General features: G+C 41.9%; 1 protein-coding gene across 2 annotated transcripts in view; it reads right to left on the reverse strand.

The window, feature by feature from the left end:
* LOC126412785 (pyruvate dehydrogenase protein X component, mitochondrial-like) overlaps positions 1 to 13579 on the reverse strand; it is a 140608-nt gene that overhangs the window by 108532 nt on the left and 18497 nt on the right. For both annotated transcript variants that reach the window (XM_050082559.1, XM_050082558.1), the window contains exons 3-4: positions 9954 to 10153; positions 3193 to 3344 (exon numbers count right to left, since the gene is read on the reverse strand). In XM_050082559.1, the coding sequence (XP_049938516.1) occupies positions 3193 to 3344; positions 9954 to 10153 (352 nt within the window). The remainder of the gene's footprint in view (positions 1 to 3192; positions 3345 to 9953; positions 10154 to 13579) is intronic.

The raw sequence follows: 13579 nt of genomic DNA on the forward strand, positions 1-13579 counted from the left end.
TAGGTCTTCGTGGCAAACGAATCTGCTCCAGTCCGGAATCCCTGAAGCATTACACCAACAACCTGACAACAGCTTTCGCATCCCGCAACTACCCTCCCGACCTGGTACAGAAGCAAATAACCAGAGCAACTTCCTCATCCTCTCAAACCCAGAACCTCCCACAGAAGAACCACAAAAGTGCCCCACTTGTGACAGGATACTTTCCGGGACTGGATCAGATTCTGAATGTGGCTCTCCAGCAGGGATACGACTTCCTAAAATCCTGCCCAGAAATGAGATCCATCCTTCATGAAATCCTCCCCACTCCACCAAGAGTGTCTTTCCGCCGTCCACCTAACCTTCATAACCTCTTAGTTCATCCCTATGAAATCCCCAAACCACCTTCCCTACCCTCTGGCTCCTACCCTTGTAACCGCCCCCGGTGTAAAACCTGTCCCATGCACCCTCCCACCACCACCTACTCCAGTCCTGTAACCCGGAAGGTGTACACGATCAAAGGCAGAGCCACGTGTGAAAGCACCCACGTGATCTACCAACTGACCTGCCTACACTGTGACGCATTCTATGTGGGAATGACCAGCAACAAACTGTCCATTCGCATGAATGGACACAGGCAGACAGTGTTTGTTGGTAATGAGGATCACCCTGTGGCTAAACATGCCTTGGTGCACGGCCAGCACATCTTGGCACAGTGTTACACCGTCCGGGTTATCTGGATACTTCCCACTAACACCAACCTATCCGAACTCCGGAGATGGGAACTTGCTCTTCAATATATCCTCTCTTCCCGTTATCCACCAGGCCTCAATCTCCGCTAATTTCAAGTTGCCGCCACTCATACCTCACCTGTCATTCAACAACATCTTTGCCTCTGCACTTCTGCCTCGACTGACATCTCTGCCCAAACTCTTTGTCTTTAAATATGTCTGCTTGTGTCTGTATATGTGTGGATGGATATGTGTGTTTGTGCGAGTGTATACCTGTCCTTTTTTCCCCCTAAGGTAAGTCTTTCCGCTCCCGGGATTGGAATGACTCCTTACCCTCTCCCTTAAAACCCACATCCTTTCGTCTTTCCCTCACCTTCCCTCTTTCCTGATGAGGCAACAGTTTGTTGCGAAAGCTTGAATTTTGTGTGTATATTTGTGTTTGTTTGTGTGTCTGTCTACCTGCCAGCACTTTCATTTGGTAAGTCACATCATCTTTGTTTTTATATATATATATATATATATATAATGGAAGGAAACATTCCACATGGGAAAAATTATATATAAAAACAAAGATGAGGTGACTTACCGAACAAAAGCGCTGGCAGGTCGATAGACACACAAACATACACACAAAATTCAAGCTTTCGCAACAAACTGTTGCCTCATCAGGAAAGAGGGAAGGAGAGGGGTTTTAAGGGAGAGGGTAAGGAGTCATTCCAATCCCGGGAGCGGAAAGACTTACCTTAGGGGGAAAAAAGGACAGGTATACACTCGCACATATCCATCCACACATACAGACACAAGCGAAAGCTTGAATTTTGTGTGTATGTTTGTGTGTCTATCGACCTGCCAGCGCTTTTGTTCGGTAAGTCACCTCATCTTTGTTTTTTTATATATATATAAAATAGAAGGAAACATTCGACCTGCCAGCGCTTTCGTTCGGTAAGTCACCTCATATATATATATAAATAGAGGGAAACATTCCACGTAGGAAATATATATCTAAAAACAAAGATGATGTGACTTACCAAATGAAAGTGCTGGCAGGTCGACAGACATACAAACAAACACAAACATACACACAAAATTCAAGCTTTCGCAACAAACTGTTGCCTCATCAGGAAAGAGGGAAGGAGAGGGAAAGACGAAAGGATGTGGGTTTTAAGGGAGAGGGTAAGGAGTCATTCCAATCCCGGGAGCGGAAAGACTTACCTTAGTGGGAAAAAAGGACGGGTATACACTCGCACACACACCATGTCTGCTTGTGTCTGTATATGTGTGGATGGATATGTGTGTGTGTGGTGTGTGTGTGTGTGTGTGTGTGTGTGTGTGCGCAAATGTATACCCGTCCTTTTTTCCCCCCTACGGTAAGACTTTCCGCTCCCGGGATTGGAATGACTCCTTACCCTCTCCCTTAAAACCCACATCCTTTCGTCTTTCCCTCTCCTTCCCTCTTTCCTGATGAGGCAACAGTTTGTTGCGAAAGCTTGAATTTTGTGTGTATGTTTGTGTTTGTTTGTGTGTCTATCGACGTGCCAGAGAGAGAGAGAGAGAGAGAGAGAGGGGGGGGGGGGGGGGGGGGGAGATGGAGAGACAAAGTAAAGAGGATGAGATGAACAGGGAGAAGGGGAAAAGAGCGGAGGAGGAGATGGACAGACAGGGGATGAAGGATGAAATGGAGACAGAGAGAGAGAGGGGGAAGGAGGAGATAGACTAACAGAAGATAACTACTCTAAAAGAACATAATGATTGATAAAATGGTATTACATCACATACAGATTTTATTATGGGCTCAGTAAATGTAGAAATAAATTAAGTTTCCATTCAAAATACGAAAAAGACTTATCATTCATTGCTAAAACAGGAACAACTAGAGCAGGCCTAGCGTACATAGAGACATACTTCAAATTTCTAAATCAAACAGATATGACACAATTCCACCAGAGAAAAGAAAACAATCAGAAACAACAAAGAGAAAAAAATTAAGAAAACAATATCTGTCAACTAGAAGGAACAGAATATCTGTCAACTAGAAGGAACAGAACATTGGGAATGCTGGATCAGGAAACATGAGGTGCAGGTAGGCAGGCTGCAAATCATAGAAAAAAATTGGTGTTTGGAGAGGCTTGCAGGGTACAGGCATATCGCACAACAATAACTGCATGGCTTGTTTTAAGCACCAAGTGATAAGCAACCGTCACAACATTATAAATTCATATGTTAATGTTAATTTACAGAAATTCTGAAGATGTGCCACTAGCATGAAATGTGTTAATTTTAAAATAAATACCTGCAACAGAGACTGCCTTTTTATTTGAAAATTGGATCACTGTTGCTGAACCAGGATAGAAATGGTGTGGAGAAGCATATTTAAGTTTTGGAATTATTTATTAGGCCACTGATTCAGCACCTGTGCACTTACTTGCTCTACTCTGACAATTTACAATTCAAAAAAAGAAAAAAGCTGTCCCAGTAGTCACCGTACCTTGCTTTGGTGGCTTTGGCTTCAGTGCGTTCTTTTTGACAAATTCGAGGACATCGCCCTTGAGCACCTTCCCTCCTCGGCCGGTTCCAGGTATGTCTGATGGCTGCAGACCGTATTGCTCCAGAAGAAGTCTAACAGCGGGACCAATGTTGCTAATAACAGAAAAAATTTATACAAATATAAAAAGTAATTTATAAACCCTTATTCCTTAAAAACAGCTTTCAGTTTTTGAATCACTGATTCAAATGTTCACGCTAGAATGGATCACACAAAATGTGAAATGCCTAACATAAAACTGAAATACAGCAACAGCAACCCCTACCTTTTGGTCAGAGTTCGCTGGAAACATTAAAGGGTTAGTTTATTGTCATTCAAGTTATACTATGTGGAGGACGAAACTAGGGAAATTCATTACAGAATAAAGATGTAGCAAGGTGTTTCATATTTTTAAGGAAGCAGCCATCTTAGAAGTGAGACAAAAGGTTGCAGATTTCATGACGTTCGCGGCTAACACTTATCCTCTGAGTTGGAAGTGTTGTGCTTGGACTTTAGAGCAGGCTGCAGCTCTTAACAAAAAGCCACATATGCCAGGATGGGGCTGCAACACCTCCGAGCAGTAGTTGGGACCAGCAAAGATTAAGTATCATGGGCAGCGTCCCGCAGTCTCCGAGCACTCCTGTAAGATGCGAGTCATGAATTGTGACAGCTTGTCCCTCAAACAATGGGATGGCCTATTATATGTGCGACAAATTCTGTGGCACATCAACAGAGAGATTTTGCTCTCCTTTGTGACACGGACAGAACCCGAGCGACTACTACTGACCAAAAAAAGGCTCAATCAAGAGAGGGATGGAACCTTTCCTAATCGCCTGATAAGCATGGCATAAAATAACCTCCCCTTGTTGAGAACACCACTGGTGCACTGGCAGAAGCTATGGGGATGTCAGCAGTTGTAGTGGTGTATGAGAGGTGAGGTGATGGGGAGGGGGAGGGGAGGAAGTGTTAGTTTACAGGCCTGGCTGTATACAACCGAGCTGCACAGCAGAAAGATGGCCCTGTAATGCATGCTTAGGGCAAGCACAAAAGGATTAGGTGACAGGAAATGGCAGGTAAAACCCAAGAATTAGGGGAGACTTGCACACTTGTGGCCAAGTGACAATTGCCAGCTACTCTATGTAACTTAGAAGTACATGAAAAATACTAAAATTGAATCTAATAGTGTCTCACAGAATATGATGATATCAAATTTTGCATCTTGATTTCATGAGCTCATAGCAGTATTGCAGTTCATTGTATGGCCTCTAGTTCATGAGTAACACACCTTTTCATTCATGCTTCTATACACAGTAAACACATAATAACTTGATTTATCTAAAACTCAAACGATACTCAAGTAATGGTGACTTGAATTAATATGATTCAATCAAATGAACCAGAGCACAACACAATCCAAAAAAAAATCTTAGCATAATGTCAGCATGTGTTCCCCTACAACTTTAACCTTTCCCCAAATATATTTAATGTTAGTTCCCAAAAACCATTTATGTGAAAAATTATATACCATGTTCCTAGACAGAAGTAAAGCTCTTCATAAATCAATCACAATTTCAATTTGGTGTATCTTAACTATGAACTGAGTATGTCATAAGGAAGGGTAGAAGTTTGTGTACCTTTTGATATGGCACAGTCATTTACAAAAGCATGTTTGTTTTTGTTTTATTCATCTTAAAGTAGAGCATGACAGCACCACTCAATGCCTTTATTGATAATTGCGTTAATACTCATGTTCGAATGATTTGGAAGGTGGGAGAGTAATCAGAATGAGAAGAGGCTTATTTTGATATGTTGTACGGTAATGAAATGTATGAACTGTTGATGACGGTCATTTTAATCACAATTCTGTAACAAGACATGAACTTGGCTAACATGGTCTAGTATCCAAGGTTCGAATGGTACTGGAGCACCTCACCTCATGGTCTTTTGCCTGAAGTAGGGACATCATGGTATCTGAAACTTCCTGGCAGATTAAAACTGTGTGCCCGACCGAGACTCGAACTCGGGACCTTTGCCTTTCGCGGGCAAGTGCTCTACCATCTGAGCTACCGAAGCACGACTCACGCCCGGTACTCACAGCTTTACTTCTGCCAGTACCTCGTCTCCTACCTTCCAAACTTTACAGAAGCTCTCCCGCGAACCTTGCAGAACTAGCACTCCTGAAAGAAAGGATACTGCAGAGACATGGCTTAGCCACAGCCTGGGGGATGTTTCCAGAATGAGATTTTCACTCTGAAGCAGAGTGTGCGCTGATATGAAACTTCCTGGCAGATTAAAATTGTGTGCCCGACCGAGACTCGAACTCGGGACCTTTGCCTTCCGCGGGCAAGTGCTCTACCATCTGAGCTACCGATCCATACAAATACTTTCAGAAAAGACTTCCTAATACTTAAATCTATACTCGATGTTAACAAAAAATTTTTTCTTGAAGAATTCTCTCCTTGTTATCATCAGTCTACATTTTACATCCTCTTTACTTCAACCATTATTAGTTATCTTGCTGCCCAAATAGCTAAACTTATCTACTACTTTAAATGTCTCATTTCCTAATCTTATTCCCTCAGCATCACCTGATTTAATTTGACAACATTCCATTATCCTCGTTTTGCTTTTGTTGATGTTCACTTTATATCCTCCTTTCAAGACACTGTCCATTCCATTCAAATGCTCTTCCAGGTCCTTTGCTGTCTCTGCCATAATTACAATGTCATCGGCAAACCTCAAAGTTTTTTTTCTTCTCCATGGATTTTAATTCCAACTCCAAATTTTTCTTCTGTTACCTTTACCGCTTGCTCAATACACAGATTAAATAAAATCGTCGATAGGCTACAACCCTGTTTCACTCCCTTCCCAACCACTGCTTCCCTTTCATGCCCCTCAACTCCTATAACTGCCATCTGGTTTCTGTACAAATTGTAAGTAGCCTTTCACTCCCTGTATTTTACCCCGGCCACCTTCAGAATTTGAAAGAGAGTATTCCATTCAACATTGTCAAAAGCTTTCTCTATGTCTACAAATGCTAGGAACATAGGTTTGCATTTCCTTAACCTATCTTCTAAGGTACGTCGTAGGATGAGTATTACCTCGCATGTTCGAATATTTCTACAGAATCCAAACAGATCTTCCCAAAGGTTGGCTTCTACCAGTTTTTCCATTTGTCTGTAAAGAATTCTTATTAGTATTTTGCAGCCGTGACTTATTAAACTGTTATTTGGTAATTTTCACACCTGTCAACATCTGCTTTCTTTGGGGTTGGAATTTTTTTCTTCTTCTTGATGCCTGAGGGTATTTTGCCTGTCTCATACATCTTGCTCACCAGATGGAAGAGTTTTGTCATGGCTGGCTCTCCCAAGGCTACTAGTAGTCTAATGGAATGTTGTCTACTCCCAGGGCCCTGTTTTGACTTAGATCTTTCAGTGCTCTGTCAAATTCTTCACGCAGGATCATATCTCCCATGTCATCTTCATTTATGTCCTCTTCCATTTCCATTGTATGCCCTCAAGTACATCACCCTTGCACAGACCCTCTATTTACCCCTTCCACCTTTCTGCTTCCCCTTCTTTGCCCAGGATTGGTTTTCCATCTGAGCTCTAGATAATCATACATGTGATTGTCTTTTCTCCAAAGGTCTTTTCAATTATCCTGTAGGCAGCATCTATCTTATCCATCTTACTCCTAGTGATATATGCTTCTACATCATTATACATGTCCTCTAGTCATTCCTATTTTGCCCCTTTGCATTTCCTGCCAATCTCATTTTTGAGACATTTATATTCATTTTCACCTGCTCCATTCCCCTTACATCAACTGAATTCCGTATCACTTGTGTTACCCAAGGAAATCCACTAACCCTTGCCTTTTTACCTACTTGACCTTCAGCTGCTTTCACTGTTTCATCTCTCAAAGCTACCTATTCTTCTTCTATTGTACCCCTTTCCCCTGTTATTGTCAATTGTTCTCTAATGCTCCCTACGAAACTCTGAATAACCTCTGGTTCTTTAAGTTTATCCAGGTCCCATCTCCTTAAATTCCAACCTTTTTGCAGTTTCTTCAGTTTTAATGGCAGTTCATGACCAATAAATTGTGGTCAGAGTCCACATCTGCCCTGAAAATGTCTTACAATTTAAGACCTGGTTTGCTAAATCTCTGTCTTACCATTATATAATCTATCCGGTGTCTCCAGGCCTCACCCAGATATAAAACATTCATTCAAGATGCTTAAACCACAGGTTAGGTATGATTAAGTTATGCTCTGTGCAGAATTCTACCAGGCAGTTTCCTCTTTCATTTCTTGCCGTATTCAGCTACTAATTTTCCTTCTCTTCCTTTTCCTACTATCGAATTCCAGTCCCCCATGACTATTAAATTTTTGTCTGCCTTAACTATCTGAATAATTTCTTTTATTGCATCACATATTTCTTCAGTCTCTTCATCATCTGTGGAGCTAGTTGGCATTTAAACTTTTACTAGCATGGTAGGCATGGGCTTAGTGTCTAACTTCGCTACAAAAATGCTTTCACTACACTGTTCATAGTTGCTTATCCGCATTTCTATTTTTTTATTCATTATTAAACCTAATTGCATTACCTGTATTTGATTTTTTATTTATAATCCTATATTCACCTGACCTAAAGTTTTATTCCTCTTGCTATCGAACTTCACTAATTCCAACTATATCTAACTTTAACCTATCCATTTCCCTTTATAAATTTTCTAATCTACCTGCCCAATAAAGGGATCTAACATTCCATACACCAATCTGTAGGAGGACAGTTTTGTTTCTCATGATAATGGTGTCCTCCTGAGTAGTCCCCACCCAAAGATCCAAATGAGGGGACTATTTTACCTCCAGAATCTTTTACCCACTTGGATGCCACCATCATTTAACCGTACAGTAAAGCTGCATGTCCTTGGGAAAAATTACAACTGTAGTTTCCTCTGCTTTCAGCCGTTCACAGTACCAGCACAGCAATGCTGTTTTGGTTAATGTTACAAGGCCAGTTCAATCAATCATTCAGACTACTGCCCCTGCAACTACTGAAAAGGCTGCCGCCCCTCTTCAAGAACCACATGTTTGTCTGGCCTCTCAACAGATACCCCTCCGTTGTAGTTGCACCTATGGTACAGCTATCTGTATCGATGAGGCATGCAAGCCTCCCCACCAATGGCAAGGCCCATGGTTCATGGTTTTTATAAATACAAAACATACACAAATAGAATGCCACTATTTGTTGCACAATTTAACATTTGCTGTGTCATACACAAAACAATATCTCACAGGCCATACCTACAGTAAAAACTGAAATGGACTGACACTACATATGACACGGTGATGAGATTCAACTGACTTAATTTCTAATTCACGTATGATCCTATGACTCTCTGTAGTCCAATGACATGCACACATGAAACATGAGGATCATTTTAAAAATAAATAATTGATTTTTTTCTCTAGAGATTTTTATTCACAACAATGAAAGAAAATTTATTTTACAACATGCTTTTATAAGATCTGCGACCCCGCTGGTGAGGTGGGACAAGAACTGCATGGGTCATCACATCTATAAACATTCTTTACTTCTAGAACAATCATTTGCTAGAACCATATGAGACACTGCACAAAACCTCTGGAACCATAGAACAGCATCTCAAGGTAATGTGAGTGTTATCCAAGCTTCCCGCTCAGTGACACAGATACAAATTACTGCCTCTGAGGTTAAGAACAAATTGATCAGTCTCATAGCTCAAACAAAGTTGAACAATCTACTGTCAACAGAGGAAAAATATATGTAGCGGACACAGTGGATTATAGTACTATTCGCTCCTGAGCACCTCAAGTTTTTTTACATACAAATAGACACTGAATGATGTATGCAGCCTCTCAGTACAGGTGCTTATTCCCAAAATGCAGCAAATGCTGATAACCCCAATGTTGAGTGCCATAAGGAAACAAACAAAAACTAACCCCCCCTTCTGAGCACAAATTCACAGGCTAATCCTGTTACTACTTAAATAATTGCAAAAAAATTTAAGGTCCTACAAGAAGAGTTATTGAAGTGAGTCAGCGTTACCATATGTTAACTGTATGTAGGCCCGTTTCAGAAGGGGGGGGCAAAGAGTGGAGGATCAAGCCCAGCTGTCATGGAGAGCCACAGGGAAAGGAGCCATATGGGGGAATACGCCATGTCTGGCACCTGCAGTGCCAGCATCATAAACTGTGCTTCGTACTTCCACGAAAACAGAAGTCACAAACAGAAGTAAAAAATCACTTAAATGCTGTTTGTAAATGAAAGTGAAATCATTATATGTATTGACACATTTAGTAAAGACCCCAACTAAGGCAATTATGTGCACTTCTCACAAGTGAAACTAAACAGTACCAATTACCGTGGTTAACACACTGTACCCTATTTCTGTAATGTGTAAAAAATTTCTTAAGGTTCTGTGATCACGAAAAGGAAAAAAAAAAAAAAAAAAAAAAAAAAAATTGTGAATTGTTAAGCTAGGGATATACCTTTTCATTTCACTTTTGATACCATGTGAACTTCAACAGTTGAACTTTGCTGAATTATATGACATTGTACAGGGAGTACTAGAAACCTAAACCCGATTTTTTGCCTTGTCAGTTTACCATGCCACAAAGGAAAAAAATAATAATTATTATTAATCTCAATACTGAACCACTTGACCAGACAGAACAGACTCACTGTGGTGTTTCTGGGTGGCCAGGTTTCGCAGCGACAGAAGGAGCCGGGGGTGGGGCAGTTGGGGCAGATGGAGCAGGAGCAGAGGCAGGGGGCGGTGCCCCAGCCGAAGCCGGCACTTCCACAGACTTCCAGTCCTCTCCCTGAGCCACCATCAGAGCTATCAGCGTCCCCACCTTGACATCAGCTGTGTTCTCTGGAACCTGTAAAATAATTCGTACTTGTTATTTGATCCACAACAGTAAAAGGCTCTGTCACTGTTTAGAATTACAACACTGCCTCTACTTTATTACAACAACTCGAAGTTTAAGTTCACCTTTAGTCTAAAAAGTAGATCTTCGTGCAACTTGCTCATTGTTTCTCCTCTACAACGAATGCATTCAAGCATATAGACTCAAATCATTTCTTTAAAAGTTGTGCTACTTAGATGTAGGGAAACAATTTACTTTTTCTAAAATTGTGCAGAATATATGACACTTTGAAAACACTGCACTGACCCAAAAGCTGGTGAGCATGTGAAACATATGGTTGCGATTTTCAAAAAGAAAACTGAGTCAGTTAGAAACAAAACATACTCAGTTTAATTAGGCTAGACAAGTACAATTGATGATCATTTGCCAGCTAAATACACAAAGCTGGAACTGCAGTTCAGCAGCCTGACTATGGCGAGTGGTTGTGTCAGGTCCAGTGGGAGAGGGGAGAAAGGAGATGGTTAGCCATGAGGGAGAGTTGGGGAAGGTGGCTGACAGTTCAGATGAGAGTAGGGATAGGAATGTGACACTGGCACCTGTTAATTTATAAGCACATGATGATGATGATGATGATGATGATGATGATGATATGGAGGAATCAAATGGAAGTATACGACACAACTTAGGAAACAGAGACTGCTGGGAAGAGCGTGTGGGTGCAGGATTAGCGAAGTTAGGTTCCTGCAGCAAGGTAAAGGTGCATGTGGGGCTGGGACCAGTGGAGACTGAGACTTGTAAGATTACAGGAATGAAGGACATGTGGCAAGGACAACTCCCATATATGTAGCTCAGAAATGATGGTGTTGGGGAGTTAGGATCCAGGTGACACAGGTTGAGAAGCAGCCACTGAAACTGAGCATGTTATGTTCAGCAGTGTGTTCTGCCACTGGATGGTCTGGTCTGCTCCAACACACAGTTTGGCAGTGGCTATTAATTCACGCAGACAGCTGGTTGCTGCTCACGTCCACATAAAATGCTGTGCAGAAATTGCAGCAGAGCTGGTATATGATACAGCTGGTTTCACAGGTAGCACTGCCTCCAATAGGACAGGATAAGCTTGTGACAACACTGGAATAGGATGTGCTGAGTCTTGCCCCTGGTCTTCATCAGAGATATGACCCATCCGGCAAGAGATTTGGAGCGGGTGTGACCTAAGAACACAGCAGTCTTACCCTATCCCAGGAGAGGAAGGACCATCTGTGAAAGCAACCATGTCGTGTTATCAGCTCTACTGCCTCTCCCTTCCAAATTCCAATCCTGAGTATCAGCTGACCACGCCAATCGGTCAGTCACCCTTCTACAACCCACCCTCCCATTCTCTGCCTCCTTTCTCCATGTGAGACAAACTCACTCTCTCTCTCTCTCTCTCTCTCTCTCTCTCTCTCTCTCTCTCTGTGTGTGTGTGTGTGTGTGTGTGTGTGTGTGTGTGTGTGTGTGTGTGTGTGTGTGTGTGCACATGCATATGTATGTGAACGTGAACTCTACCTTAAAAAAGGATTCATCCAAAAGCTGACAAATTTCTTTCTTCTGTATTTGCCTGTAAGGAAGGAAGATTAAAGTTTAACATTCCATCAACAGCGCAGTCATTAGAGACTGAGAACAAGCTCGGATTACTGAAGGATGGGAAAGGAAACGGCTGTGCCATTTGCCAAAGAAACCGTCCCGGCATTTTCCTGGAGTATTTAGGAAAATCACAGAAACCACAATCTGGATTGCTGGACGGGGATCTGAATCATTGTCCTCAACATCTATAGTTTTATTTAATTATAAATATAATTATAATAAATGAACCACAACAGTTTTACAAATCACTCACTAGCCACTGCTATGTCAAAAATTAAAAACTATATCACCCAGAATGAACTTGAATAGCTCTTAACAGACACACCTAAAAATAAGCTAGCAGAGGAGAAGTGGGAATTGTTTACCAGGTGGAAGAGTGTAACAGCAAATGAAATGAGTTCCCACGCAGACTAGACATTCTGTCTCATGGACACAAAGTGACCGTTTTAAGGGTGCAAGCCTTGGCATCGACTTCATAAATGAATAAGATCAGCTGTTTTCTCTGATCTATTTAGTTATACATTAAAAAGATGATACTGGCCTATTCATTACTTTCAGTCTCCCAGCACAGTGTATGACTAATGCCCGAGTATAAAGAAGAGCAAGTGGCAGGGTGCATCTAATGGCCATTGTACACTGACCAGGCCTGCACGGCCTCTGATGGAATATGTAATTCCTAAGAGGGCTTGAAGTGTGTCATAAACCACTGTTGATACAGAATGTCATGTCATGTCTTTTTGCAATAAAAGTTGCCAGTCATTGAAGAGGGCTCAGGTATGCACTTCTGTATCATGTATGTCTTTAGTGAGCAAATGATTAAGTGGAGTTGAAAGTGTTTGCAAACAGTTTATAAAGAAGAAGTATATATTATATGCATGTAGACAAATTGTTGTGGCTCACCGATCTTTCAAAGTGCTGCCGCACAGTTACGCGCGTCCTCTACATGCGGCACTGTCTGCCAGCGATGCAGCAGCCGCGCCACCTAAGCGGCCAGCCAGCCAGCCAGCCAGCGGCAGCTAGACTTGGACTCAGTGCCGATTTGACTGTTACCGTGTACACATGTCTTACTTTGTCTACTTGATCTGTAGTCACGACATGTATTGTGTCGTCTCTGAAATATATGCGTTCAACTTGACGTTATAACAATTGGCGATGAGGATAGATTTTTCTTTTCCATCGTTGACCCATAGATTTCCATGGCTACTTTAGAGCAACTATTGCAAGGTCTCATCGAACAGCAAACGCTTGTCACAAATGCCATTCGTGATTTCGTCACGGCATCCAATGCGGGGCGTCTCTCGTCGTTGTCTATACCTCCTTTTCCTCCTTACAACGAGACGGCGGAAGACTGGTCTGATTACAAAAAACGTCTTCGACAGCACTTCTTGGAATTTCATGTCGCAGACGAACAAACATGTAAGTCTCTGTTCCTTTCATGGATTTCACATCAAATGTATCGGTTGTTGGCACAATTGTCTCCTTTGAAAGATCCTGCGTCTTTGTCCTTTGCTGAAATGTGCTCACTTCTGTCCGTCTATTTTCGAAAGCAAACGCATGTAGTAGCCTCTCGTGTTGCCTTTTATCGTTGTCAAAAACAACCGAATCAATCCTATCGTGCTTGGGCTGCTGAACTTCACGGCCTCAGTCGAAAGTGCCAATTTGCTACTGGCGTTCACAAAGAATCCTACGCCGATTCCATGGTACGGGATGCTATTATCCGGTCAGCACCCGACAAAGAAGTTAGACAACATGCCCTTCAGTTGGCAAAGCCAACTCTAGATGAAGCCCTATCCATCGCGGAGTCTTTAGAAATTT

The sequence above is a fragment of the Schistocerca serialis genome, chromosome 7 (assembly GCF_023864345.2).
Source record: "Schistocerca serialis cubense isolate TAMUIC-IGC-003099 chromosome 7, iqSchSeri2.2, whole genome shotgun sequence".
NCBI lineage: Eukaryota > Metazoa > Arthropoda > Insecta > Orthoptera > Acrididae > Schistocerca > Schistocerca serialis.